The sequence below is a fragment of the Brachionichthys hirsutus genome, chromosome 6, assembly GCF_040956055.1.
Source record: "Brachionichthys hirsutus isolate HB-005 chromosome 6, CSIRO-AGI_Bhir_v1, whole genome shotgun sequence".
Lineage (NCBI taxonomy): Eukaryota > Metazoa > Chordata > Actinopteri > Lophiiformes > Brachionichthyidae > Brachionichthys > Brachionichthys hirsutus.
Genome location: NC_090902.1, coordinates 5,939,823 through 5,966,057, shown reverse-complemented (window position 1 = coordinate 5,966,057; position 26,235 = coordinate 5,939,823). Strand labels below are relative to the sequence as shown.

The 26,235-nt window shown below is 43.9% G+C and overlaps 4 protein-coding genes and 1 long non-coding RNA gene across 5 annotated transcripts; 3 read left to right on the top strand and 2 right to left on the bottom strand.

The window, feature by feature from the left end:
• The first annotated feature begins 2,265 nt into the window (after positions 1-2,265).
• On the top strand, positions 2,266-5,725 carry fosl1a (FOS like 1, AP-1 transcription factor subunit a). Its single transcript, XM_068740337.1, has 5 exons — positions 2,266-2,400; positions 2,508-2,630; positions 2,941-3,198; positions 4,288-4,395; positions 4,513-5,725. Exons 2-5 carry the CDS (start codon positions 2,514-2,516, stop codon positions 5,068-5,070), a joined length of 1,041 nt encoding a protein of 346 aa, XP_068596438.1. The 5' UTR covers positions 2,266-2,400; positions 2,508-2,513; the 3' UTR covers positions 5,071-5,725.
• A 1,777-nt stretch (positions 5,726-7,502) lies between these two features.
• Positions 7,503-8,105, bottom strand: ccdc85b (coiled-coil domain containing 85B). The gene has a single exon (XM_068740178.1). It carries the CDS (start codon positions 8,103-8,105, stop codon positions 7,503-7,505), a length of 603 nt encoding a protein of 200 aa, XP_068596279.1.
• Positions 8,106-9,648: 1,543 nt separating this feature from the next.
• Positions 9,649-13,952, bottom strand: LOC137894931 (uncharacterized). The gene is made up of 3 exons (XR_011105528.1): positions 13,699-13,952; positions 12,842-12,918; positions 9,649-10,000 (listed from the first exon to the last, which is right to left on the bottom strand). It is a non-coding gene; the product is annotated as an uncharacterized lncRNA (long non-coding RNA).
• Positions 11,154-14,822, top strand: fibpa (fibroblast growth factor (acidic) intracellular binding protein a). The gene is made up of 11 exons (XM_068740405.1): positions 11,154-11,274; positions 11,352-11,436; positions 11,836-12,034; positions 12,257-12,383; positions 12,663-12,763; positions 13,053-13,186; positions 13,561-13,669; positions 13,750-13,813; positions 13,883-13,969; positions 14,059-14,156; positions 14,595-14,822. Exons 2-11 carry the CDS (start codon positions 11,352-11,354, stop codon positions 14,662-14,664), a joined length of 1,074 nt encoding a protein of 357 aa, XP_068596506.1. The 5' UTR covers positions 11,154-11,274; the 3' UTR covers positions 14,665-14,822.
• Positions 14,823-20,244: 5,422 nt separating this feature from the next.
• Positions 20,245-25,425, top strand: efemp2a (EGF containing fibulin extracellular matrix protein 2a). The gene is made up of 10 exons (XM_068740177.1): positions 20,245-20,346; positions 21,188-21,236; positions 21,361-21,546; positions 22,097-22,219; positions 22,304-22,420; positions 23,058-23,177; positions 23,309-23,428; positions 23,552-23,678; positions 24,170-24,365; positions 24,560-25,425. The coding sequence occupies exons 1-10, from the start codon at positions 20,245-20,247 to the stop codon at positions 24,731-24,733; spliced, it is 1,314 nt and encodes a 437-aa protein (XP_068596278.1). The 3' UTR covers positions 24,734-25,425.
• Positions 25,426-26,235: the final 810 nt, after the last annotated feature.

The window sequence follows — 26,235 nt, the reverse complement described above, 5'->3', positions numbered from 1 at the left end:
TTACATTTGTATTATTGGGAGACAAATTGTTTTTAAAATATTTTAAATAAAAAGCATCAGTTAAAGTTATGACATGTGCATATAAGAGAGGCAGAGCCTGTCTACAATACTGACAAAAACCATAACCTTGTAATTCAGACCTGTCTTATTTAAAAATACTTTATAATCAAAGCAAAATAATATAGTTCTGTCCGTGGTACTGGCTATGAATTGACACAGTAGTTCAAACCAAATAAATGGAAGTGTATGAGAGGCATGTTTGTGAACTGGATGTGAAAATATGTGAAGAAGTGGTAATTGGTCCTGAAATTTATCCCCAGAATACACCAGAAAATCTTGATTTTCAGAGTGAAAATGTGGAGTCAATGAGAAACCAACATTATTCTCAGACCCTGACATGCAAAATAAATGTGCTGAAATGTTTTTGTCAAAAAGAGCATATCTGTTAAGAAGACCATTTCTAATCAAATTAAAGATAAAAAAAAAAAAAAAAGAGTGGCTCAATGATTTTGTCATCAAGGTAAAAGGATATCTAACAAGTTGTGACAAGTCACAGCGGCAAGCGTGTCATCCCTGCATTCCTGAAAGATTAGTCATCGGATGCCAACCTTTACCCTACATAAACTTCACATGACACCATCAAACACATTGAAAGGGAAAAAAGCTAAAAACACTGTGCATGTGTGTGCTCATTAGCAGATGGTGCAATATTGTTGAAATCAGAAATATGGGTCACATGTACAATGAACAACAGACCTCGGTCCTCTTCAGTGTCATGAACTTGGCTGTTTCAGTTTTTGTTCCTCGTTGCGCCTCTCATTCATAAATTATGGGGAGACAAAACCCCACAATTAAATGTCTCGATTTCTTAATAGCTGATAATTAATCTGTAGGTTTTTTTATTCCGTAATTTTGAAAATATACTTTTTTTTTCATGCGCCAAAGAAACTGTCATTTCTAGGGGCTCTTTTCGTAATCCTTATTCCTCAGAAAAGAATTAGCAGTAATGTGAGCCATTAGTTCAACAGGGAGCAGCTATATGAGAAACCTGGCCTTGCCGGGAACTCTCTCCTCAGAGACTGCAAGGTCAGCAGCTGTTGTGTCAGACTAAGCTTACTGAATCTACAGCATGCATTTTTAAAGATGTACTGGTTAGCATATTGTGCTTGCAATAAAAAAAAAATGTTGATGAATTGAATGGTGAAATAACTGAGCAGCGTCGTGAAAATCCAATGACTCATCTCCACAGGCATTCTAACATTGATGCGGTTTGTAAAGTGAGAGTGACTGCCAAAAACCTCAGGACAATTAAACGCATTCCCCTTCTTTGCCTACTTCCATTTCATAAGAGCGGCAAATGTTCTTACAGTTTTTCCACTTTTTATAAGAGTATTAAGTATTGTCAGAGTTGAAAAAGAAACTGTGAAATGTACTCTTCCTATTTAAAGGTGTTAGTGCTTTGTTTGAATCCTTTACATTAACACAAGTATTATTAGAGTAATATTATATATTAGTTAGCTGCATGTTTAATTTAATCTTACATTAATCACTTGATTGAAATGTGAAGTGAAAATGCTGACCTACCTCAAAATCAGCAAAAGACTTAGTAGTTTACAAAATTAATTGTTTACAAAATGTATTGATAATTATAAAATATTATTTTAACTATTCAGTGATTAATTAATTAAAGTAATTAATTTTACTTTTACATATAATTAACTTAGTAGTAGTAGACAGTACTTTCAACCTGACAGTACATATTTCACTGATACAACTTGCCTGTATAAAACTTTTTTTAACTGTAACTGTAACTCAGCTTTATGAATCCAAGTCTGTTGACGTTGCTAACATGTAATAATGTCTTTATCATTTAGCAAATGTTTAAATCAATGAAAAGATCACTGTATTACCCACTTAGCATTTTCCACAACAAATGTAATCTTAAAGTGATTTAAAAGTTATATCGATGATATCGTACACGTCACATCAGCCTATCAGACTGGCGTCGCAGACTAAATCATATTTTAACGAGGAAAAACAGCACGTGCGTCGTCTTTTTTTTTTTTCGCCTGAGGAATCCCTGCTACTCTCTGGAGGAAACTCTCACCAAATATGGTCAATGACGTCATCACGCGAGGAGGTTCGCGAGAGATTCCAGACAGCACTATTTCCCGTAACAGCGGAGGGGCGTGGAAAACAGTTATTGCCGCTTTAAGAGTTTACAACCTCACAATCATTGCCAGACTTTGACTTCTCTATCTTTAACCACACACAAGACGATCCACCGAAAGTTGTTTTTCGACCTATCGGAGCGTTTGGGGAAAAAACAACGCGATATTTCCTTCTCAGCTCCCCCTAGAAAACATAACCGCTTGGACTCTACCGATTTACCGCAATAAGGTGGGTTTACCCCCAAAATTCGAATTGGAACTCAATCTGAGAGGCGTTTGTGAGCGCCGAGGGCTTTTATAACCCCATCTGGATCCTATTTGCTGTCTTTATAACAGGGGAGGATGTATCGGAACTTTGGGAGTCAAGGAGGAGGCAACCCGCCGTACACCGGCAACGTCTCTGGGTCCAACTCTGCGTCGCTTACAAGCGCCAGCGCGTCAGCGACCCAACCGGAGCAGGTAGGTGTGGGCTGGACGGGGGCTGCAGGTCGATCCGGGACGCGGACAACAGATAACAAGTCAAACTGTAGCAGAGTAAATGTTTAAGCAATAGGAAAGGAATTTCTACTGCGGTTTATTTCCTTATTACATGTGATATTATTAAGTTATTATTCTGTCTGTGTATAAAAACCCGATTGAATTTTAATTCTACCATTAATTTGCACTTTGACTACAGAAAGTATATATTTTCTGATCATATGTTTGATTTAGATCCACCTGTGCACTAACTTGATCCACATTTTCTTTTTTATATATATTTTTTTCATAGAAATTTACAATGGCTGGAAGCAGCCAATTTGTACCAAGCCTAAATGCCATTACAACCAATCAGGACCTCCAGTGGCTGGTCCAGCCCTCCTTCATGCATGCAGCGGGCCCTTCGCACTCTTCAGTACCTCCTTATCCAACCACGTCAGGGGCCCGGCCACTGGGACCACCGCCTTCCCATTCCCATCAGCTCAGACGTGGGGTCATAAGAGCAGCGGCAAATGCTTCTGTTTCAACAAGGCACTGGAGTGAAGAACATGTAAGAACATTCTACTTCAATAAATGATAGGACATTTGGTCTTAAAAGGATTTCAGAGATGCTGTTTATTTTTGGTTTAGTTGCATTCATCCAGTTTAACTAAAATATCATTCTAGGTGAAAATAAAAGGTCTCTTGGGATTAACATTTCCCCTCGAGGAGGAGTGAGGTAGCTGCTGAAAGATTTCTGAGTAATATCCTGTAATACTCTATGACACAGTTCAGTCAATTCCTTTGGACTTACACATAAAAGTATTTTTTCGAGGGAAGAGTATGATGTAGAAAAAAAAAAAGATTGTTTGCCTGTGTTGTTTAATTATGTTTTGAATTTGTACATTATAAGAAAACAGAACATTGACTTTCCAGAGGCACGCCTGCGCCAAAATTCTCAGATTAAGTTTGAGTCAATATTAAACCCACCTTCGACACACCGTTTGAAAATATCAGCTCTTTGTTCACAGAGCAGTCTTTCAAGTCAGAGCAAGATAGCACAGATGTAGAAGTGACGCAATTAAATACAATACCCTTATGAAACACTTTCATATTTGTCAGCACTCCAGAGGTGGTTTCATCAGGCACATATGTTGGCACATATCCCAGTCACTGTTTGTTCTGAGTTGCACTCGCATTTGGTACAGGGAGTAGACTGTCATGTGACTCATAGGGGCGAGTCAGTATCTGTGACTCAGACCTGAGTCACCACGAGTGCCTGACAATGACTCATCATCCCGAAAGGGCGGGAAACTTTGGATGAACGGCACTTATTCAGCACGGGACGGGGGTGAAGTCAAAATTAGGGTGTTACAAAAGCACAAAAGCTCCGACATGTCAAAGTCATTCAGCTCCCCAGGCTGTGATGACTCACTGCCAACACGTGCTGTTTCTCATGAGCCCGGCTGCATGCGGCGGGATCCCAACATTTCCACCTAGGACATTTTGAAATGACTTTTCCCTCCTCAAAGCAAAAAGGTTTTTTCGCAATCTGACTGAGTATTAAATCGGATTTAGACTCTAGTCTTTTAACTTTGTCCAGCTCACCTCTTTTAATATATTTAATATTTATATTTACCTCTGTTTCCATCCACCGCAGTTATCACGCGAGGAGTTGGAGAGACGTCGGATCAGAAGGGAGCGTAATAAACTGGCGGCGGCAAAATGTCGTAATCGCCGTCGGGAGTTGACAGACACGTTGCAAAAAGTGAGTGAATGTTGCACAAACGTGAAGAACCCATGAAATACACGTTATTGTTTCCAATTAAGCAACTGAACATTTCCATAAACGCATGCGCCTTTCTGTGCTTTCCCCTTAATGTAGGAGACTGATGAGCTGGAGGATGAAAAGTCCCATCTGCAGAAGGAAATAGCTCAACTACAAAAGGAAAAGGACAAGCTCGAGCTGGTTCTGGAGGCTCACCGTCCCATTTGTAAAATAGAGGACTCTGAATCGGATTCTGACCCAAATCCGTCCGTCTCCTCCATGGGGGGTGTCAAAATAGAGCCGGGCGACTTCGGCATACCTGGATGCTCAAAGCCGCCGACGAAGATGGATAAGCCCAAACCCAAGATAACTCTCCCTAGCAAGTCCGTGACATCATTCTCCTCTGCCGTCGTCACTGAATCGGAGTCGCTCCACACCCCAGTGCTGACATCCACGCCGTCCATGACGGCCTTCACATCCGGGATGGTCTTTACCTACCCATCGGCCCCGCCGGACACGACGAACCCCTCCACCTCGTCCCATGCTCCATCACATCAGGGAGGCGCTCCACAATCTCACGCCCGAGAGACCTGTGGTATCGCTTATCGCCGCAGCAGCAGCAGCGGCGACCAATCAGATCACTCCCTGCACTCGCCGACCATCCTCACTCTGTGACAGGCATCGGAACGCTAATGCTCAGTTTGCCTGCAGTCGGAATGCGTGTGACGAAGTGAACACAATTATTCAGATTAACATTTCAAGATTAGATTAGTGCATTTAATCTACGCAGAGAGTTGACTCTGTACCGAGACACGCAGATTAGCGGCCTTATCAAGATGTGAATGTTACACTCTTAGTTTTAAAAGTCTGTATTTCTTTCAAAACAATAAGATATCATGTTTGGGGTTTAATATGAAAGCACTGCATGTAGAATACATTCTCTTAAGAATTATTCAAGCTTTCTACAGAAATAATTGTACAATTTAGAACTATTAATATACTAATAGTGATCATTTTGTGTACTTTGGCACTTAATTGTTACGCTGTCATGTAACATTGTAAGGTAACACTTTATAAACCTCCACCAAGGGAAATAGTAGCTATTTTTAGTTTTATTAATCTGTTGAGAATCCTAATATTTTATATGCAACTTATTGACCACTAAGGCTGGGCCGTAGGAGTTAATGTTTGATCATATATTTATTTTTGAGAGTGTAATATATTTTTTGGTAGTGTTTATTCTGTCAAATGATCTGTTTTAGGGGGGCGGTGCCTTACTTTTGTGTTACTTCGCAGAAAATAAACTATACTATGGTTCCTAAATGTGTAATACTGTGATGTTGTAATATTAGGGTGATATAAAACAGGATGTCAAACACATGTCAAAAACAGCAGATTCAAGTTAGAATTAAGCATTTAAAGAAATATATTTTTTAAATATAATTCTGATGTGGAAAAAGAGACATTAGAATAACACAAAATAATCAACCTGTTGATCAACAGAATATTAATCTGTAGTTCATCAAGGGAAAATGATGATTGAATATATTCCACTTCCATCGTCTGTGATGTCTAAATGTTTGTGTTTTGTTTGATCAAAACAAACAAACTGAAGAAGTACTTTTCACTTTTGTAAATCAAATTGCCCGTATTTCATTTTTGACATTTCATTTAAAGACTAATCAAGTAAATAAATTACAAACCAAAGGCTTATTGTCGTAAATATGTACTTACAAACTCGACTGATGGTTGAAAAGACTGTGTTCTCTGTTCCTCCATTTTCCAAAAATGAAGCAAACCGCATGCTGATACACACACGGGGTCAGGGAGCATTGGATTGCTCTGCCAAATGGGGTTAGAGCTGGAAACCAGAGTATTCACTGCCCTCTTAAACTCTCCACACTGTACAAATATAGATCTAAAAATAAAACAGATAGCTGTGAGGCCTTTATGTCATTAACAGAATGCCACATCTGGTTCAGACCATGAATGTCATGTAAATGTGCATGAATGCTTCTTTCACAAAGACAGAACAGCACAAACTAGTGTCATACCCATTGTATTTAAAGCTCTTCAATCCACAATGAACATAGCCCCCCCCAAGAAAGTTCTCTCATCCATCTGCATCACCTAGGATTTAAACTGAAAACGGTTAGCAACACTATTTAATACACAGATAAAGGATAAGGAAGGGTCAACATTAAGATTATCCCTCATGTTGCATCGTAAAATACAAAGCACGAGTTCCAGGAAAGGCTGGCGAGGCTTGCCTATAGTCTGTGATATGCCAATTTAACATCAACAGCAATGCAATTAAAAATCAACACCTTGGTTTGAATAAAATATAGAAAATCATTCAAACTTGTGAACCTTTCAGTTTGAGATAAAGAAATCCCAGTTGGATAAAGAAAAGAAGAAAAGACATAACATTGATTTCATCAGTGAAGTCCAAGGATATCTGTCTGATCCAAACCCCTCACAGGTGTGCTGGCTCTGCCCATGGCTCTACCTTTATTATGCTCAGCCACCCCACCCACTGTAAACCCAAAGGGCCGTCGCATCATACTGGCTAACAGGCCTAGGACAATCATCATGCACGTTTGGGACTCCAAATCCCATCCGGAGGAAGAGAGTGCATGAAATATTACACATTATTGGGCATCTATAGCAAAAGCAAATATGAAATAGTTACATATTTTTCATTCAACCGCGACTCGTTTATTTCAGTGCTGTTGGAAATCAGTGGACTAAATATGGCTCATTGGATTGAACTGCATTGAAATGAATCTTTTGATCTCGGGATTTTAAAGATTCATTATAATGCTGTCCAGTGCAATAGAAAAAAGGCGTCTACCAGTGTAGGCTAGTCCAGTGCATGAGATAAATTTATACATAGACCCACTTTCTGATCAATTTGTTTTTAACCAACAGACCACTGAAAAAGAGGAATTTCCCAAAAAGATTCTTTTTTTTTTCTTTTTTTACAAAAAAACACTGTAAAATTCAGAAACATAATAATCTAGCAAACATCTATCAAAGTCTTCATAAAATCCTTAACGTTAACACACGTCCCCCCCCCCCCCCCCCCCGCTGATAAGAACCTGTCATCAATCATCAGGTGAGCACACCAGGTGAAGCTGATCCGGGCTTCCCACGCTGCCTGTGCTGGAGCTCCCATCCCCCAGATCCCGGGCCACCATGCAGGGCAGGTTGAGCTCGCTGGACCCCCCCGGGCTGGAGTCGCTCCTGCTGACGCACTCCTCCTCCAGGACCAGGCACAGCTCCTTCAGGTCGACGTTCTCCTTCACCAGCCCGTCCTGCATGCGCTCCAGGTCGGCGAGCTTCTTCAGGTAGCCGCCCAGGTCCTCTCGCATCACTTTGGCAGCGTGGTGGCCGAACAGCTGCCACTCCCGGGCCAGCTTCTTCACCTTGAGCCGGTCGTCGTCCAGGAAGCAGCACAAATCCCGCAGCTCGACGTTCTCCTCCTGCAGCCGCTGGTTGATGACTTTCAGTTCCCGGATTTCCAGGAGGTGTCCCTGCAGCTGTTTGTTCACCTCCTTGATCAGCCGCCCCCGCTGGATCAGAGCTGACATTTTGGCGGACTCCTCTTTACGCAGCCGGCTCAGCAGCTCCTCTTTGGGGCACGCCAGCAAATCCTCGTCGGACATCTTTGACAGCTCTCTGTTTATCACCTCGCCGTCGCTGCCCATTTCAAAAGGATACTATAAACACCCCCCCCCCCCCCCCCCCCCCAAAAAAAAAAAAAAAAAAACGTGCCTGAGACTATATTAGACGCGCCGAGATGGGAGCGTCCTCGTTTTCATTTGTCATGTGTGAGGTCGCGGCGGCACCGGAGGCCGATGTGAAGCGGAAACCGGAGACGTTTTACGGTTCTCTTCAGGGGCGCTGCGGCTGAAAGCAATGATGGGTGATAAAAAAAAAAAAAAAAAAAAAGCACAACCATCAATGTGTGGCGGGAGGCTGTATTATCATCCACAGGCCTCCAAAATGGTCACTTTGCATATTTCACCTCCTCTCCGTGGGATTCGATGCTTTTCTTCGCCGTTTAACGGTTTAATCCAGGATGCGCAGATCGATCAAATATTTACGTCGCTGTCATTTTAACTTCAAACGGTTGGATGAACGGCGTCCCTCGGCTGGGGGGGGGGGGGGGGTGTTCACAAACGATTCATTCTTTAGATTTAAAAAAATAAATAAAAGTAAAATAAAATCCCATCAAGTGATGGTTCTCTGTAAACCTGAACGCATCCCGGCTCCTCCTCTCCGGCTGTTATCGCAACCGCGTCCGCCTCAGCCGCTTCCCCGACGGTCTGATTACCGCGAAGCCGGATCTCAAGCGGAAGTGCGTATTTTCAGCCTTCAAAGTAAAAGTTATTGTCAAATTTGTTTTCTTAAAACGAGTAAATTTCTCTGCCAAAATACGATTTTATGTAACTAAACTGCGTATTTTGTATTTAAGTGACGTGTATATATATATATATATATATATATACGAATATTTATTTTAAGCAACACAAGTTTTTTGCTCAACATTGTGTGTTTTATTTTAAATGATATCCGGGAAATCACCGTCATTATGATTACTGATCATCACGCGTCAATTTGAGGGTAATCCGGAATATTTGCGGTTTCCTTTAAAGGTTTCCAACGAGCTCTCACGTCACTCATACCACTGACCGCTAATGGGCATGGTCGTAATCGACAAAAAAAAATAATGGAATCGATCATCTCATAGATCTCATCCAAATTATGACAAGACATGATCTGTCCACTGTGCAGCAATAACATCCTACCATAAATCTATGTATTTGCTATAATTAAATATTTGCAAAACAGGAGGAAAACAGTATTAATGTAGGAAACAGTATTTCCTACATTGAAATTAAATGTATTAAAATACAGTTTAGTTTTCCACACGACGAGTAACCTGGTTGTTCTCGTCTCTTTTTAACGAGCACTAGCGGAAAGTGTGACAGTAGGCCTTTTTTCCTCTCCTATGCAGAGGTATTCAGCCACATCCTTCCGCACTCTGTTCCACCTCCATTGTTTCACAGAGACCATAACAATGTAGGGGTGTTAGTGTGTGTGTGTGGCGGGGGGGCTGGGAATGGAATCATGGTGTCGTGTGAAGTTAGAAAAGAAGAGTGTTGATGTGCAACACTGACTCGTTTCCCCTTACGTTGTGATTTTGAAGGACATGTTCAGGAAAACAGAACGAGAGTGTGAGGGGAGGGATTTGCACGGATTTATTTAGATTAATCGCCTGAGGAAAAGAGAGCAGATTGTACACGCAGAGAGCAATGTGTGCTCGCATGAACGACGATCGCTCTGCCACATAAATGTAAAACCCCATGAACAAAAGAAAGGAGCCACCAAAGTTATTGTCACTATTAAACTGTATAATCACACATTGGAAATAAACGCCATCTTGCCTTTTTTCCCAGATGAAAATCTACTTGCATTATCTCAGCTACGAATTAGTGGCGGTGTCTTCTTGTACCTGTTACTAATTGTCCTCCAATATTTAGGTCCATTGATCCGGATCTGGATCCAGCTGTGGTGGATCATTGTGAACTGCCCATGCCTGCATATGTAAAAAAATAAATACAAAAATAGAATTTATGGGAAATATACACTAATAAGAAACTTAAACATAGATTGGAGCACACACGTTGAACATAGACCCTTGGGAAATAAAGAAATAAACTGAAAACTAAGCAATTGCATACAGGTTTAATTAATGAAGCCCGCATTGTCGATCTAGAAAGTACAAGGTGAGTGTAAGGCATCAAGGTGAACAGCGCATGAGGCATGCAAAAGAATGAAACATCAAGTTTAACTGTTACTTAGTGTGAGAATGCAGGTGCGTATAGTCATTCATCTTTCCAACCATATCACTGCTGGGAGGGATTGGACAGTCTGGGGGTAAAAGTACACAGACGGCGTTCTGCCGCTGCTCCTCTGCCTGATGAATGTGTCGTGCTGGGTGTGAAGGTCATTGTCCATGATGGATAGCAGCTTTAGAAGGGTCTTTATCTCTGTCTAGGAAGCCCAGCTCGGCACCAACGGCAGAGACAACTCTCCTCACTCGCCTGCCCAAATCTAGTGTCCCTCTTCTTAAAGCTGCCTCCTGAGAGGAGAATACTGGCGCCGACTGACGGGCAGTTATGTTGTTAAGATCTGCAGTACTCACATTAATCTATAATAAACTAGATCCACATCAGCACATGTTTTCATTTGTGGGTGTAGCCCTGTCAACATTTTCTTTTTTATGTTGATTGGAGTATTAATATTTTTATGACATTGCATAGAATAAAAAAATAAATAAAATAAATAACCTAAATTTCCACATCCAGATCTGATTCAAAATTGATTAACTTTTTCCTTGGCCCACGATCTGCTCTCCACAAAAATAATGAAACTCAGTTAAAACATTTAGTGATTAACAATAGATGATCCGAAATAACAAAACAATAAAAAAACCAAATGCAATGATTTTTTTATTCTAATAAAACGCGGAGCCGCATTTATCACGGTGCGTGTAGAGCACTTCCTGTGACGCCACTGAAGCGGAAGCTCATGCTGCTTGACTGCTGCTGTTGACGCTGCGCTCCAGTAGCAGCAGAGTGAAGCTATCGCTTCAAAGAGAAGGTGTTTAAAGACATTTTAACACTTTTATCTTTTCTCCTGGCTCGGACTGAACTCGTGGACGACGCTGCTCGCTTTGCTGCGCAGCTGTAATTGGAGATTAGCTAAAGCTGCAGAGGACGCCATGGAGAGGGTTTAAACCAAATACAATAGGTTTTCTTTAGCACCGTATTTTCTTTTTTTATCGTTTCGCGTTGGGGACAGAACAAGGTAACGTCAGCCTGGCGGAATCGATCGCTATTTAACGTGAACCGCTGTCTATTGAGGCATTTTCTGTCTCCGCGCAGATGTCCGTGGAGCTGGACGTGTTCGTCGGTAACACCACTATTATGGATGAGGAGGTTTACCAGCTGTGGTTGGATGGATACACGGGTATGGGTTCCAGGTGTTGACACGCTGAAAGAAATAGTTCTGCGAGCAGTATTGATTACATTTAGGGAGGATTCATATTCTAGATTACCTTTTTTAAAAAATACCAACATCCATTTCTTGTAATGTTTTAGAAAACTAAGGTAAAGAAAGTAGAAAATAGTGTCTTTGATATTCCACCACAACCTGCATAGACACATGCGATCGTCATATGGATTAAGATTACCGACTGTAGGGACTTTCATGTTGCAGAATGTCTTTTAATCATCAGTTAAATGCCTCTAATTTAAGAAATGTTATGCGATTTAGTTTTTTTTTTTACAAAGCATCAAAACTACGTTCCAGTTGTTAGTGTTTTTTTTTTTTTTTTAAATCTCCAACCTTGTCTGATTTATTCAACAGTGAACGATGCGGTGAAGGTTCGGATAGAAGGAGGAGTGATGGAGGAGTGTGAGGCGAATGCAGATGTTCTCCTGAGTGACACCATGGACCAGTACAGGACTTTCCAGATGTGTGAGCGTCTTCTGCACTGCCCAGCCAAAGTGGCCAACCAGCTCCTGTTCCAGATCCCGCCTCATCGACAAGCCATCCTCATAGAGAGGTAGTAAAGCAGACTCTCGTTTATTCAGGTATCTGACATGTTTCCACTGCCTGATCTGAAGTCGTATCATCGTCAACCATTTTTATATGTTCCTGTCTTTTTCTAGCTTTTAAACACACGCTTTGCTTGAACTAGCCATTCTTCTCTCCAGGCACGCAACCATGGCATGAGAATATATTCTCAACAATAGCCTCCGGCCCTGCTTTGTGTTTCCCTGTTTAGATATTACACTTTTGATGATGCATTTGTCCGCGAGGTCCTGGGAAAGAAACTTTCAAAAGGAACTAAGAAAGATTTGGATGATATCAGCGCCAAGACAGGTGTGACTCTGAAGAGCTGCAGACGGCAGGTGAGTCTGTTATGAGTGTCACCGTTTGATCAGAGGTACGGCCTTATCACATATCCTCAAAAACCGCCGAGGAGAATACAGTTAAATTCTCATTCTTTCTTGGGGCCCTAACGTTGTGCATCATTACATAAACCAAATTAAAATTAGCGTTTATTATTCTGCCGTTATAATGGTTACGGTTTCTCTACATTAGCACAGCTGGATGTTTTTTTTTTATGTGAAAAGGTTTTGAACATGAAAACGGTTTCTAAAACTCTTGCTTCATGGGTTCGATTCCAGTTTGACAACTTCAAACGTGTTTTCAAAGTTGTGGAAGAGCTGAAAGGACCCCTGGTGGAGAACATTCGCCAGCATTTTCTTCTCTCTGACAAGCTTGCCAGGTAAAACTGAGAAGACGTGTTTTCAGTGCTTCAAGGACAACTTTCATATGAATGTTTGAAAAAAAAAAAGACACCTACCTTTATGATGTCGTTCCGGAGCGCGCTCCGAGTGCTTTTCTAGTTGCTGTTGGTTCAGACGTGTGTTCCATTGTTATCTAATACACAAAACAACAATTGAGACGATTAGTATTCAGGATATTCAAGCTAGTGTGTGCACTTTTAGTAATAAAATCCCGAGTTTATTGTCTTCTCTCGTTTGTGCTAATGATTTCTCCTCTGATTATTGCAGGGATTATGCTGCCATTGTTTTCTTTGCCAACAATCGCTTTGAGACGGGGAAAAGAAAACTGCAATATCTCACTTTCCAGGACTTTGCGTTCTGTGCTGGGCAGCTTATCAACAGCTGGACGGTTGGGGCTGTTGGTGAGCTATTTAAAAAAAAATTGGCTTTAGATTTGTAATAGACGTGTATGTAATTTTAAAAGGTCTATGTAAGGGAGAAATCGTTTGAGGCTTACAGAGAGGTAAAACATCAACATTAATATAAAAAACAAAACAAAATGTATTAAAAGAAATGTCACATGCCAAAATAGGAGATATGATGTTTATGCTGGTTCTTATTAATAAGTGACAGTGGAGACTGTCTCCTTCAGTGCGGCCTCGTGACCACCAGAGGTCCTTCGGGAATCCCACGAGGGATTCCTGTGCCGATTCAAGTCTCGGGATAATTCAGTTAGCTTAAAACGGCTCCTTTTAAACTGACATTGACATGTCAGTTTTATTTGTTTTATTTGTAGATAACATGGTGGAAGATATGGATGTCGATCTTGATAAAGAGTTTTTACAAGAGCTGAAAGAACTGAAGATTTTAATTGCTGACAAAGATCTGCTCGATCAACACAAAAGGTAACAAAGAAGAAGCGACGAGTTTTCACCGGCTGCTGAGAGACGAGTTTCACGTCTCTTCTTCTGCGTTCTCTGTCCAGTCTGGTCTGCACTGCTCTCAGAGGGAAGACCAAAGCTTTCAGTGAGATGGAGGCAAATTTCAAGGTGAGAAGCATCAAATCCCAAGGTCAACTGTTGCACAGTGACAGGAAATAACCGCGGCTCTTCTTGAAGAATCTTTCCAGGGCCCTTGTGAACATCGCCTCCAAGTTGACCAACACAAAAGACGTCAGAGATTTCTTCATTGATCTTGTGGAGAAGGTTTGCCCCCCCTCCCCCCCCCTCCCGAGTCCAGCTCCAGCTTCTAGGTCGTGTGATGAGACGTCTCCTCTCCTCCTCTTCCTCCCCAGTTCATTGAGCCGTGTCGTTCGGACCGATGGACGGCAGCAGATATGAAGCTGTACCTCACTCACTACTCCAACTCTGCACACATACTCGACACATTCAAGTGAGTACATGTGCTTTCATTTTGAGTGCGTCAGCAAATCAGCCTGGTTTTTCAAACCCCAAGGGGGGGGCAGCCTGCGCTAAAAATACAACCAGTACCAGATGTACTGTGTGTCAGTCATTAAAACCCCCTCAAGCATTAAATGGCATGTAGCCACCCTCTCTCGCATCAATGCCCCTGTTCCTCCAGTGGGTGTCACCCTTCTCGCCACTGGGGGCTTTTTTTTTTTCTCTTAAACTGTAGTTACCTTGTTTCTCCTGCAAGAACTCTGGAATGTAGTTAAGGGTTTACACAACACCGCACCACTACATGATTCACAAAGAGATATTCATAAAGAGAAGCGTAGCCCCCCCCCCGACAAAGATTGCCTCATTTACTATCTTCACGCAGGTTTCACAACTTCACTTACAGTTTGCTCTCTGTTTTCTGCCCCCCCAGACACCAGGCTGTGTGGGACAGATATATGGGCGTCATCAAGAGCTGCATCTTCAAAATGTATCACGACTAAACCTTTTTGTCTTTGTGGCTTGCCCCCCCCCCGCCCCCGTGTTGAAGCTGCTATCTTGGCCCCTTGATTAGTGTTTTCTCTGCGATGCACAAGCAGGGTGACTTTTACACCCCACTTGTTTGCCCTCTTGGTGTCTGTAAATTTGGCTTGTAAATAAAAGGAAGTCATTCATCTGTTGTGTTTCCTGTTGCTGTTTCATCTGCTCCGTTACACGTAGAAGACGTCAAGCCTTCAGTGAGCGACGAACGATGCTTCGAAACAGACGATACAAAACATCCCGACATGAAGTTTAGAGTTTGGGATTAGAAACATGACGGTGTATCGATGGGTTTGGTGTCCGGGTGGTCATGGGAGTAAGAGACCCACCGGTGGGGGGGTTGGGGGGGTTGTCTGTGTGACTTTTAACAACATCCCTCGTAATGACAGCTGTCATCTCTGCCCCACCCCCCCCCCACCCACAGAGACAGGACCAATAAACACTCTAAGGTTACGAAAATATTTTTAAAGCAAAACTCTGAAACAAAAAATATAACAGGATTGTTCTAACGCAAGTATTGATTAATAATGTTCTTGAAGTATCTTGCATTGAAATCTGATTTTGCAGTAATTTACAAAGAGTCTTGAATCTCTCAGGAAATGCGAGGGTGACCTTGAAGTTCGACTTGACATCGAGTCAGACTCAAACTAATAAAGACTGATGATAATGATGATGATGAATATATTTATTAGATAGAATGTTAGGGTACGGGTACAGTCACACATCCTGTCTAAGAGGAGCATTTCAAAAAAGCCCTTGCGGTCTTGTTTCCGTTGAAAGTCCTTAGTACATAAATCATCGACATTTAACGATACAAATTTAACAATACAAATAAAAATAAAACCAATATTCAATAACTCAATTGATGCAACATAACAATAAAAATAAAAAACACATTACACCACAGATGCTGAATAACAATAAATTTAAAATAAATTACACCACAGATGCAGAATAACAATAAATTACAATAAATTCCAAGGACACTTAATATGTGCAACGTAGGTGGACAAAAAAAGGGAGGAGGGGAGTTGATCCGGAGAGAGTCGCGATGACTATTTCCGTTTCTGTCCCCCTAAAAGGTGTATTTTCAGGGCCGTTTTGAAGGAGGCCAAAGAGGTGCATGTTTTGAGGGCAGGAGTCAAACCGTTCCACCCTTGGGTGGCAGTATTGTAAAAAGATGATTTACCCATGTTGGTCCTACAGAAGGGGGTAATCAGGTTGTTGTTTGAGCTCCCTCTAGTGTTGTGGCTGTGGGTGTCACTAAATCTTTGGAGGTGTTTAGTCAGGTATGCAGGGATTGCATACCATTCGTGTGGATTAAGTAACGTCTCCTCCAGTTTGCAACACAACACACGTAAAGATCAAAATGCTGGAAATGATTCTGCTTGCAGCAATGGATTAGTCACGCACAAACCGAGTTGGTCAAGAGTAGTAGAATAGTACGTTTTCTGTGTTTCATCCCAGAGAGCACCGCCGCTGGATTCGGTAAATCCAAATGACACATTTTCCGAATAGCTCTCCACACTCTGTCTGTCTTCCCCTCTAATTTTTGTCCACATTCCATTAACTTCTCTCTGCCTTGCTATAAATATCCCGCCTGTCAGATTGGACGAGAGTGAGGGCTTTAGTTGCTTAATGGAAAAAGAAAAAAAAAAGATTGGGGAGGTAAGCATAGATAGATGGGGAGGTAAATGGGGGAGGAGGGGTGGGAGAGCTTGGGGCTTTTGTGGGGGGTTAGTTTAAATGAAACCAGGTGTGTTGTGGGACTAGCTGGAGGGCCTTTAAAAAAGAAAATTATCTGGGGGGGGGGGGGGGCTGCGTAAATCTGCGAGTTGTTCCTCCTGTGCTGATTTGGATGGATTTAGAATTTCGGTATTTGGCCCACAGACCAGGAATTTGCATCCTGGGGGGTCAGTCAGAGGGGGTTTGGAGTGTGGAGGATGGCAGCGCAGGGGGCCAGAAGGCGGGGAAGGGGGGGGGGTAAGAATGGGCTGTCCCTCTCTCTCCTCTTTGCCTCTTGCTCTTGTTCTCCCTCCTTTCGCATGTGTTCGGCTGCTCCAGCTGTCGGTCTCCCTGCTCACTCTGTCGGGGGTCATACAGGCAAGAGTTTAAGGGATCTCAGCCGGGACGACACACGAGGACGCACCGGTCGGAGGGAGACGGAGACAGAAGACCCATCAGAAACACTGGTGAGTTTCCTTTAACAGCGTTATCATAACCAGGGGGCGTTTAGGGAGAAGTTCTGGAGCCGGGATGTGCCTCTGGAGCAGGCCGAACACGGCTCTGTGCTCTCCCAGCCACACTGGGCTACTTCTCAGAGCCAAGATAATGTCTGTGTAGTTTGCTTCTTGGCCACGTCTTTCAGGGACTGTAATAGGGGGGGTAGACAGGAAGCACTGAGTCACTGAGGGCATGTATTATTGTACAGTTTTGTTGCTACATTTTTCCACCTCATCCCTCTTGGACAACATTTAAAGTCACTGTAAGTTTTCAGGTGAAGTCTAAGAGAGAAACAGGTGCCAGCAGGAGGAACATTTACACTAAAACACACTCAAAGAGACGTCGTAAGTTGTGGATTTAATGCTGTTTGACATTATCATTGTAATAGCTAACACGTGGTGACAGCTCCACCAAACCCTGTGATGACTCAGGTGGGATTGCAAAATCCGACAGGAAGGATTTCTACTCCCCTGAGAACGTCGCATCATCTCATGACGCATTGTGTGTGTGTGCGTGTGTGTGTGTGTGTGTGTACAGTAATTCATCACAGGCCTTAAACGCTCTTTACGCTGTCACAGGCCTTAAACGCTCTTTACGCTGTAAGACAGAGCTGTTCAGGTGGGACTTGTTGCAGGTACAATGTGTGGATTTCTCTTACAGGCCACAATCCATCACTGACTGCGGGGTCCCACTGGGCAGGAGTTTGGCTACGTGCAAAAACAGGACACCATAGTAGTGCATTTTCAGATCCACAGCCACAACTGTAACGGAGCGCAGCTGGTGCATGCTGGGCCACCGAGTTCTCAGACTGCTCCACGCGCAACCGAGCAGAGCAACGCAAAGCGCCCTGCATGTGCAACACCACGCAGGACCGTCCTGCAGTTTACACGGAGTGTGTGTGGTCCAACCAAGTGTTTTTCCAGGTCCCCATGAGGTCACTCGTACAACACCCGACATCGCTGTGTGAGTTTTTAAATTGGCCTTCTGTTACTAATGAGAGGCTATAATTGTGATTATATTCAATCACATAGTTTCACTGTGAGAGGTGCAGTCGAGCTAACTGGTGTCAGACCAGAAGCATTTAGATTGTATTTACTGGAGTCACAAATCATTTATTTAAATCATTAATTTCATTATTTTGTCCACTGTTTTGAATTAGTAAGATTTAAATGACAAGTTTCTAGAAACAAAATAAAAAAATATATTTAAATGTCTTGTTTTATCCAATCAATGACTCACAGCTAAAACATTGTTGTTATTTTATTTTGTTATTAATTATATTAAATATTTGTGAGGATGGGACCAGTAAAACCTTTTGACAGAATTGATCAGTTAAATGCTGCCTTATAGCATCAACCTGCACGCCTCTGCATCCTACGTAGTCGGAACCTCGGCGACCCATTCTGGCGCATTCTCTGACGTAGTGAGGAGAGCTGAGGCATCCAGGGAACAGTGGCTGGAGGTTTGGCATCAGCCATGCCCTTATGTGAATCCCTGGGGGGGTGGGGGGGTTCCAAGAAACTGATACTCTGGGAACCATTGCTGTGGCAGAGCATCCCAGTTGGGAACTGACACCCACATCCTTGCCACGGGCATTCCAGAGGTCCGCCGGCATTTGAACTCCAGAGGCAGCGGGGGCAACACCCATGCACCCCCGCTGCCCCCGGTCGGTAGCCAGTGAGTGGCCGGACCCGGCCTAGACTGATGGCCAGTTTGTTTTTGGGTGGTTTGGGGGGGTCACATTCTTACTGGTTGTAAGTGGCTGCCCCGCCAGTTCAGAGAGGTCACTGTGGCCATGCTGGTATGTGTTACCATCAGTGCTTACAGGGTGATGGCATGTTTCGTCAATGTTCACACACACAAAGGTCACAAACATCCTGTGATGTCATCCATCATGCATTTGACGGATGACACCCTGCGGCATTCTGTTTGCGTCTGTATGAAATAAACAATGGAAACGTGGCGAGTATACTAAACTAACTCGTATATATACTTTGGTGTGGTAGCTTTAACCGCAAGCCAGTGACTCATCATTGTTTTAGCCGGTTTGTGGCTGGTTAGCACGCTATTATAGCATTTCATGGAAGGAAAACGGTTGGAAATAAACTATTTACATTGTCCCCCAAAATATAGATATAAATATTGAATCTTTTTTTTTTGAGTTTATACCCTAGAAAGTCTCATCTGGGACAAATTGTACTGACAGAATGAGACTTATGTGCCGATGTGTAACCATGGAACAATGAAGCCCCCAGGTTGCAAAAAACACCACATCAGTACTTGGTTGTTTTGTGTTGCAAGTTTTCTCAAATAAAATAAAAAATATTTTTTAGATTTGATGCCAAAACGCGAAGAATCGCCAAGACCCTGAAGACTTAGCTCTAACGCAAATTCATCCAAATGACATTGTTTCTACAGGAAGATAATGCTAACTGGGGGGGGGGGGGGCTAAGGATGAGACAAACGGAGAAAACATATTTTACTGTCTGTCGATCGCTCCAAAATGTATAGGAGCGCAAGGAAATAGTAAATAAAAAAAAGTATCTGAACAATTTTAACCAGCAGACATGCAGTATGAAATTAAGACATTGAGACGGCATCTGCAGAGAAAGAGCTTCAACATAATTAAGTTTTGAAACTGAAGCAGCTGAGGATAAAAATGCTGTTCTAAAATATGCAAGCGAGGATTTATGTGCTGCTCCCAGCGATGCTGCGCTGCTGATACGCGGGGAAAGCAAGCCCTGGAGGCGGCGAGAAGATCATTCCAGAGAGTTGTAGACGAGTGCCAGTCTGCAGACAGAGAACCTTCTGTGAGCCGCTAATACGAAGTATTTCTGGGATGTTGACTTTGTTATTTTCAGCCGAGGGATGCAGTATACGTCACGATGTTTATGTTTTCACCTGGCACACTGATTCATTCCAGTTATCCTTCAAGGGGGGGATTGTTAGGCTGACAAACAGTGAACCGAGTCCAAGATGGTGTTTGTGTTCTTACTGACTGTACTTAAGAATTGGCTCCAGGTTTGATTTATGCATTTCAGCTGCAGGAAAATCTTACAGCTTCCCGGTGTGTTTCGAGGCCCAAACCGAACCATTTTAGTGATTTCTGGTTTTCTAACGCTGCTTTTCCGTGTCTTTCTCTCACTGTCATGCAGATACCACGTCTTGACGGCTCCGTACATCACAAAGTCGGCCCTCATCTCTTATAGCAGCCCCACCTGTCTGACAGCTGTGTGTGTGTGTGTGTGTGTCTCTGTGTGTGTGTGTGTTTGTGTGCATGTTTTACCCCTTTTCCCTGCACCGTAAATTAGAGAATTAGTATGCAGGGTGTTTGCATGTCAATCTTGTGCGTGTGCATATGCGTGTCCGTGCTCCTCCGCAGTGCTATTTCACAGCCGCCTACAGAAAGTGACACCTACACGGTAAGGATGGATGAATCTCCCCCTCGCTTCTCATGAGGTAGCACAAGTCTTTTCATCTTAGCGGATCGTACATCTCAGACTGTAGTGCAGGTTCACGTCAGGTTCAGGCCCCTGCAAAGTGTTTCACATTCCATTGTCATCAGTAAAGTCCATTAATAAATGCTGCCGCGTCTCAGCGCCGTCACAATAAGTCAAAGATGACACAGCCATTAAAAATGAGCCACAGCTCATCTATATTGCTCTTTAGATGATGTTTATTAGAAAATATTTTTGGCCACCTCGGTGATGCGATTATCAGATCTACTTTTATCTTGTCCCCCGTTACCCTTTTTATTCTGCACCTCTCCTTTGCTACTATGGCTTTTCTCTGTGGACGTCTGTTTTCTCTCTCTATCCTTATGTCCTCATGTTCCTGTAGTTTTAATATCACATGGCAGCATTTTCTTTTCCAACACAGCTGGGGGGTAATTTTAGTTTTAACTCCATGTTTCTTTAGGCTTCACTTATTTTGTTCCATTTCATTGACAGCATTATTTTTTTCTTCTCCAGATGGATAATTGCTCTTTTTTTCTCCAAATACTGGCTTCATATTCTTTGTTTCTGAAGGGACATTTGGCTCAGGGAAAGTAGTTTAAAATGTCACAATATCCTGGGAACTGCAGCACACATTTTGTCTTCTTGGCCCAGCGCTACATGAATGCAAAGACTTTTTTTTTTTACATCTCACTACGGGGATTTATTAACTATTATAAATAAATTATGCAACTGCCTGGCTCAGCGAGACTGTTCACGTCTTTCTTTCCATCGCTTTCTCACACTTTCCCCCTGCTACTCTTTGCAGGAGTGCACAGATGGGTATCATTGGGACCCTCAGACCGAGCACTGCAAAGGTCAAATCTCTCTTTTAATTGCGTTTATTCAATTTCACCACGCAAGCTGTGTGTACAATCAAAGTTTTGACCTTCCCGTTGCTGATTTTATTTGAACGCGTGATCTCTTCTTCTCCCCCGTCAGACATAAATGAGTGTGAGACCATCCCAGATGCCTGCAAGGGTGAAATGAAGTGCTTCAACCACTATGGGGGGTACCTGTGCCTTCCCCGCTCTGCGTCACTCATCCCAGCCCCAGAACCCCCCATCACTCCCACCGTGACCAACCCCTGTCCTTCGGGCTACGAACCGCAGGGAGACAGCTGTGTGGGTGGGTGTCTGGTTTGCATGCTTGTGTGTGTGTGTGTGTGTGTGTGTGTGGGGGGGGGGGGGTCGGGAGGTAAACAGGTGGCCACAGGATGAGTGATCATTAAGTGTGTTAATGTGTGCGGGTGTGTGATTGTTTAAATCGGCGTGGGACAGGTGTCCACGGCCGGTACTGGGACTGCAGGCAGCATGTTGGTGCAAATCTGTGGGGGCGGAAGTGAGTATGACTCCGTGGGGGGGTGGGGGGTGGGGGGGGCAGACACACGGTGTAGGAATTTGGAAGATTTCACACGAGAGCAGCTGCTGCGCTGTAAGAACAGGACTTTCAGTGAAAAACCTACTGCTGCCGGAGCACGGCAAGGTGCTCATCAGCCCGCGTGAGGCCGCAAGCGTGACTCAGCGTGATGTCGTGTCTTCAGCTGTTGGGTGGAAATAAGGGGAACAGAGTGGGCATCATCTGGCCTCCACCAGTCACGCTGCGGCCTTCAAACCGCGCTCCCGATAGCCGCTCTTTTGACACGTGCGCCCCTGTTTCACCTCGCCCACCAACGCAGACATCGACGAGTGCGAGCGAGACGAACACGACTGTCAGCCCAGCCAGCAGTGCATCAACTCACTGGGCGCCTTCGCTTGCCAGTGCCCGGAAGGTTACCGCAAGGTCGGCACGGAGTGCATCGGTAAGATCTTCTGGATTTATCCTTTAATCCTGAATGATCTGTGGGGAAATGGACAATAAGACACGTCCTGACTGTGTCTCTCAGACATCGATGAGTGCAGGTACAGGTACTGCCAGCACCGCTGTGTCAACGTTCCGGGCTCCTTCTCCTGCCAGTGCGAACCTGGTTTCCAGCTGGCGGGGAATAATCGATCCTGCATCGGTGAGTGACAAGTTGATTGTGTCTCGTGTCAGTCCTGTTCAGCAAAATGTTTGGAAACCACGGATTATTTTTGAGAGAAGGATTTTACAAATTTACAAATCCATCCATTTTCTTCCGCTTTTCCGATCACCGTCGTTGCTGGTGCCCGTCTAGACGTGGTACACCCTGAATGCGTCGCCAGCGCATTGCAGGAACACCATACACACACACGCACACACACTCACACACACTTCGGACAATTTGGAGTAATAAATTCACCTAAATTGCACGTTTTGCACCCGGGGGGGAGAACATATAAACTATGCACAGATAGGATTCGAACCCAGTGCCTTCTTGCTGTCAGGCGACAGTGCTACAATTCATGAAGACTATATTGCATATGTGAAAGAATACAGTTGCGAAAAGCATCCACAGCTCCATCGAGAGCCGAGACAGAGAAAGAAGAAACAGCCTCGAGTTTAAAATGAGACTCATGAGAAATCAACTTCCACTCCACAGTTGATCCACTTCTTGCAGTGGATTGACAATGATCTGGCAACACACCTGCATCTCATTTCAAACCAGCGAGATAACGGATCTCTTTGTTCAGATTCTAACTTCTCTTAACGCTATGAGATCTACTTTCCCCTCCTTTCAGACGTGAATGAGTGTGAGATGGGCGCCCCCTGCTCTCAGCGGTGCTACAACACGTACGGCACCTTCCTGTGCCGCTGTGACCAGGGCTACGAGCTGGGCCCCGATGGCTTCACCTGCAACGGTAAGAGACCCCTCCGAGAGGGCAGATGTGACGTCGTGAACGCTTCCTGCCGTGGCAGGTTTGCTCTCGTTTTCGGCTTTCTGCCTGCAATTGTGAAGAAATGCACGAACGCTGAACCCGCACCTTTGCAGACATCGATGACTGCAGCTACTCCAGCTACCTGTGCCAGTTCCAGTGCATCAACGAGCCAGGGAAGTTCTCCTGTGTGTGCCCAGAAGGATACCAGCTGCAAGGCAGCAGACTATGCCAGGGTAAACACTCTGCCTCCATTTGCCTATAAAACAAAACACCCACCTCTCTGTGCTCTGAGACTCACAAACACTGTGCTGAGTCAGCTCCTCATCTTTATTTTTTTTTGGGGGGTTCTTCTGCAGATGTAAATGAATGTGAAACAGGTGAACATCTGTGCAGCGACACTCAGACCTGTGTGAACAACCACGGACGATACAAGTGTGTGGACACAAACCGGTGCCAAGAACCTTATGTGCAAGTGTCTGAGAAGTGAGTGGCACCTCGTGAAAATGTGTGTGTTTGTGCATGAACACACACTTTCACCACACGTCTTCCCAGTTATTGAAACATTTGCTGGCCAGCTCAGGACATAATCAGCCCGTGTGTGGCTCAAACTCCAATGTAACTCCAATTACTTTTTCCACATATGGCTCCAACTTACAACCTTTTTTTTAATATTATTATTATTATTATTCCAGTGGAATAACAAAAGTATTACAGATTGAACACGTGTTGGATTGGTAACAGGCGTGGGTCATTATTAACCAGTCCCAGATGATCTGGTAGCGTTACAGAAATCCAGAAGGGGGAAAGAAATGGCTTCTGTTCACTACTGTATTTGTGTATTTGTCTTGTTACTCCCCCTGCTGGCAGATTTATAAACTGTTAATATTTTTGTCTGCACCAATTACTGTGCAGTACTGAAAGAGGACTAACTCTGACTCCTTGTGTGTGTGTGTGTGTGTGTGTGCGCGTGCCAGCAGGTGTGTGTGTCCCATGAACAAGCCGGCCTGCAGAGAACAGCCTTTCTCCATCGTCCACCGTGACATGAGCATCACCTCGGAGCGCTCTGTTCCCTCTGACATCTTCCAGATCCAGGCCACCAGCGTCTCTCCGGGGGCTTACAACACCTTCCGTATCCGCTCCGGTGACGACAACAGAGACTTCTATATTAGGGTGAGAGCTGCTTGTCAATCATAGCTGCGCGACACTGTTAAAGTTCAGCCGAGAGACCCATGATTCTGTTGCATCTCCTACGTTCCATTACACGTAATACAAATAATCTACCTCTGAGCAAAAATGTCAACGTATTCCTTACGTCACTCAGACGGCTGAACGTACTCAGTAATATTTGTTTTTGGCTTCTCCAGCAAATCAATAATATCAGCGCCATGCTGGTGCTAGCCCGTGCTGTGTCTGGGCCCAGAGACTACACGCTGGACCTGGAGATGGTGTCCATTAACCCCCTGCTCACCTACCAGGGCAGCTACCAGACCAGCTCCGCTCTCAGACTCTCCATCTACGTCGGCCCGCACACCTTTTAAAGAAGCAGAAGAAGAAGAGTGGAGGGACACGAAAAAAGGATAGAGAGAGAGAGAGATTGGGAGAAACACAAATACAGAAAAGAAGGAAAATGAAGCTGTAAAAAACAAAAGTCACTGTGATATTACGCTCTTAATTTCTTTCATACTTAGCTGTCCAGAGAGAGCCACGCTTTTCTGTAAGCCCACCCTGTTGCATATCAGAATATACCTATGATGCAGTATACACACACACGAGTGACTTACAGATAAATAACAGTCTTAAAACAATTAGACCAATGAAATGTGCTCCTCTGTGCTTCGTGTCTCTTTTCCTTTTCCTTTGCGAGATCATGTTTACTGTTGTTTTGTGCTTAAACCCGATCTGACAGCATCGTTCTGTGTTCAATGTGCATGAACGGGATTGAACTCACCCCCCGCACCCCCAGATGAATGTGTTTTCAGTAGATTACGCCCTTATCTTCAGTTCGGCTCTGTTTTTCCACTCGTCTCCCCCCTTTCCTGTTGACAGATGTGATTCAGTAACCACTCAGATCAGACCTCAGCAATCCCCCCCCCCCCCCCCCCCCCCCGCACTGTTGGTGCTCAAGATCCCCTGCGTGGCCTTTCGTAGGCTTATATCACATTGCTGCGCGTGTTGATGCTTTTGTTGTCTGAGATTTCTACCCAAAATAAAATGATATACCTTTTGTCAAAGTGAAATGTGAACAGCTTTATTCCTGTGTTCTGCAGGATCCAACCCTCTGGACCCCCTTTAATACTCCTTTAGAAATGAACAGCTGGAGTTGTTTTTATTTATCATTTAAGCCATAAAACCTTCCTATAGTCTCTTAGCAGCTTGTCAAAAAGGGACAGAAGGATCAATCCGATTCCTGAATTCCTTAACACTATAATATTTTTTAATTTCTGCTCCTGAACAGGACACGTATAAATCTTACCAATATCCCTGACTGAGTGTTTTTAAATCAAATAACATGAAGCTCTGCAGCCCTTCTGTTCTATTTTTACCATCACAGCGCATCACTTGTGATTCTGGAAGTGATTCTCCTGACCCGCACGAAAAGGAGAAAGGAGAGAGAGGGGGAAGGAGAAGGAGAGAGAGGGGGGGACGGAGAAGGAGAAGGAGAGAGAGGGGGAAGCCCTTATTTCACCGTCCACCGCTGCTCGCTCCGCCCAGTCCTACACGCGACGCACCACACACACACACACACCTTCCATCTGTCCTGCACCGGGGGGGGGGGGGGGGGGGGGTTGATGACTCACACACAGCCCTGTTTATGTAATCCCAGTCATCGTTTCAGCCGCCAGGGGGCAGCAGATCACACAGCTCTGCGCTCAGCAGCAGGCCAAGAATAGCCTCAAACTGAGGAGTGTTGGTTTTATAACCTAATTGACTGGTAAACCTACATGTTTTCCATGAACTCATCCAACTGTGGGAGGAAGAAGTGATGGAAACGTATCCTACCTTTCATAATTAATGTGCGATACAGCAAGTACTGCACACA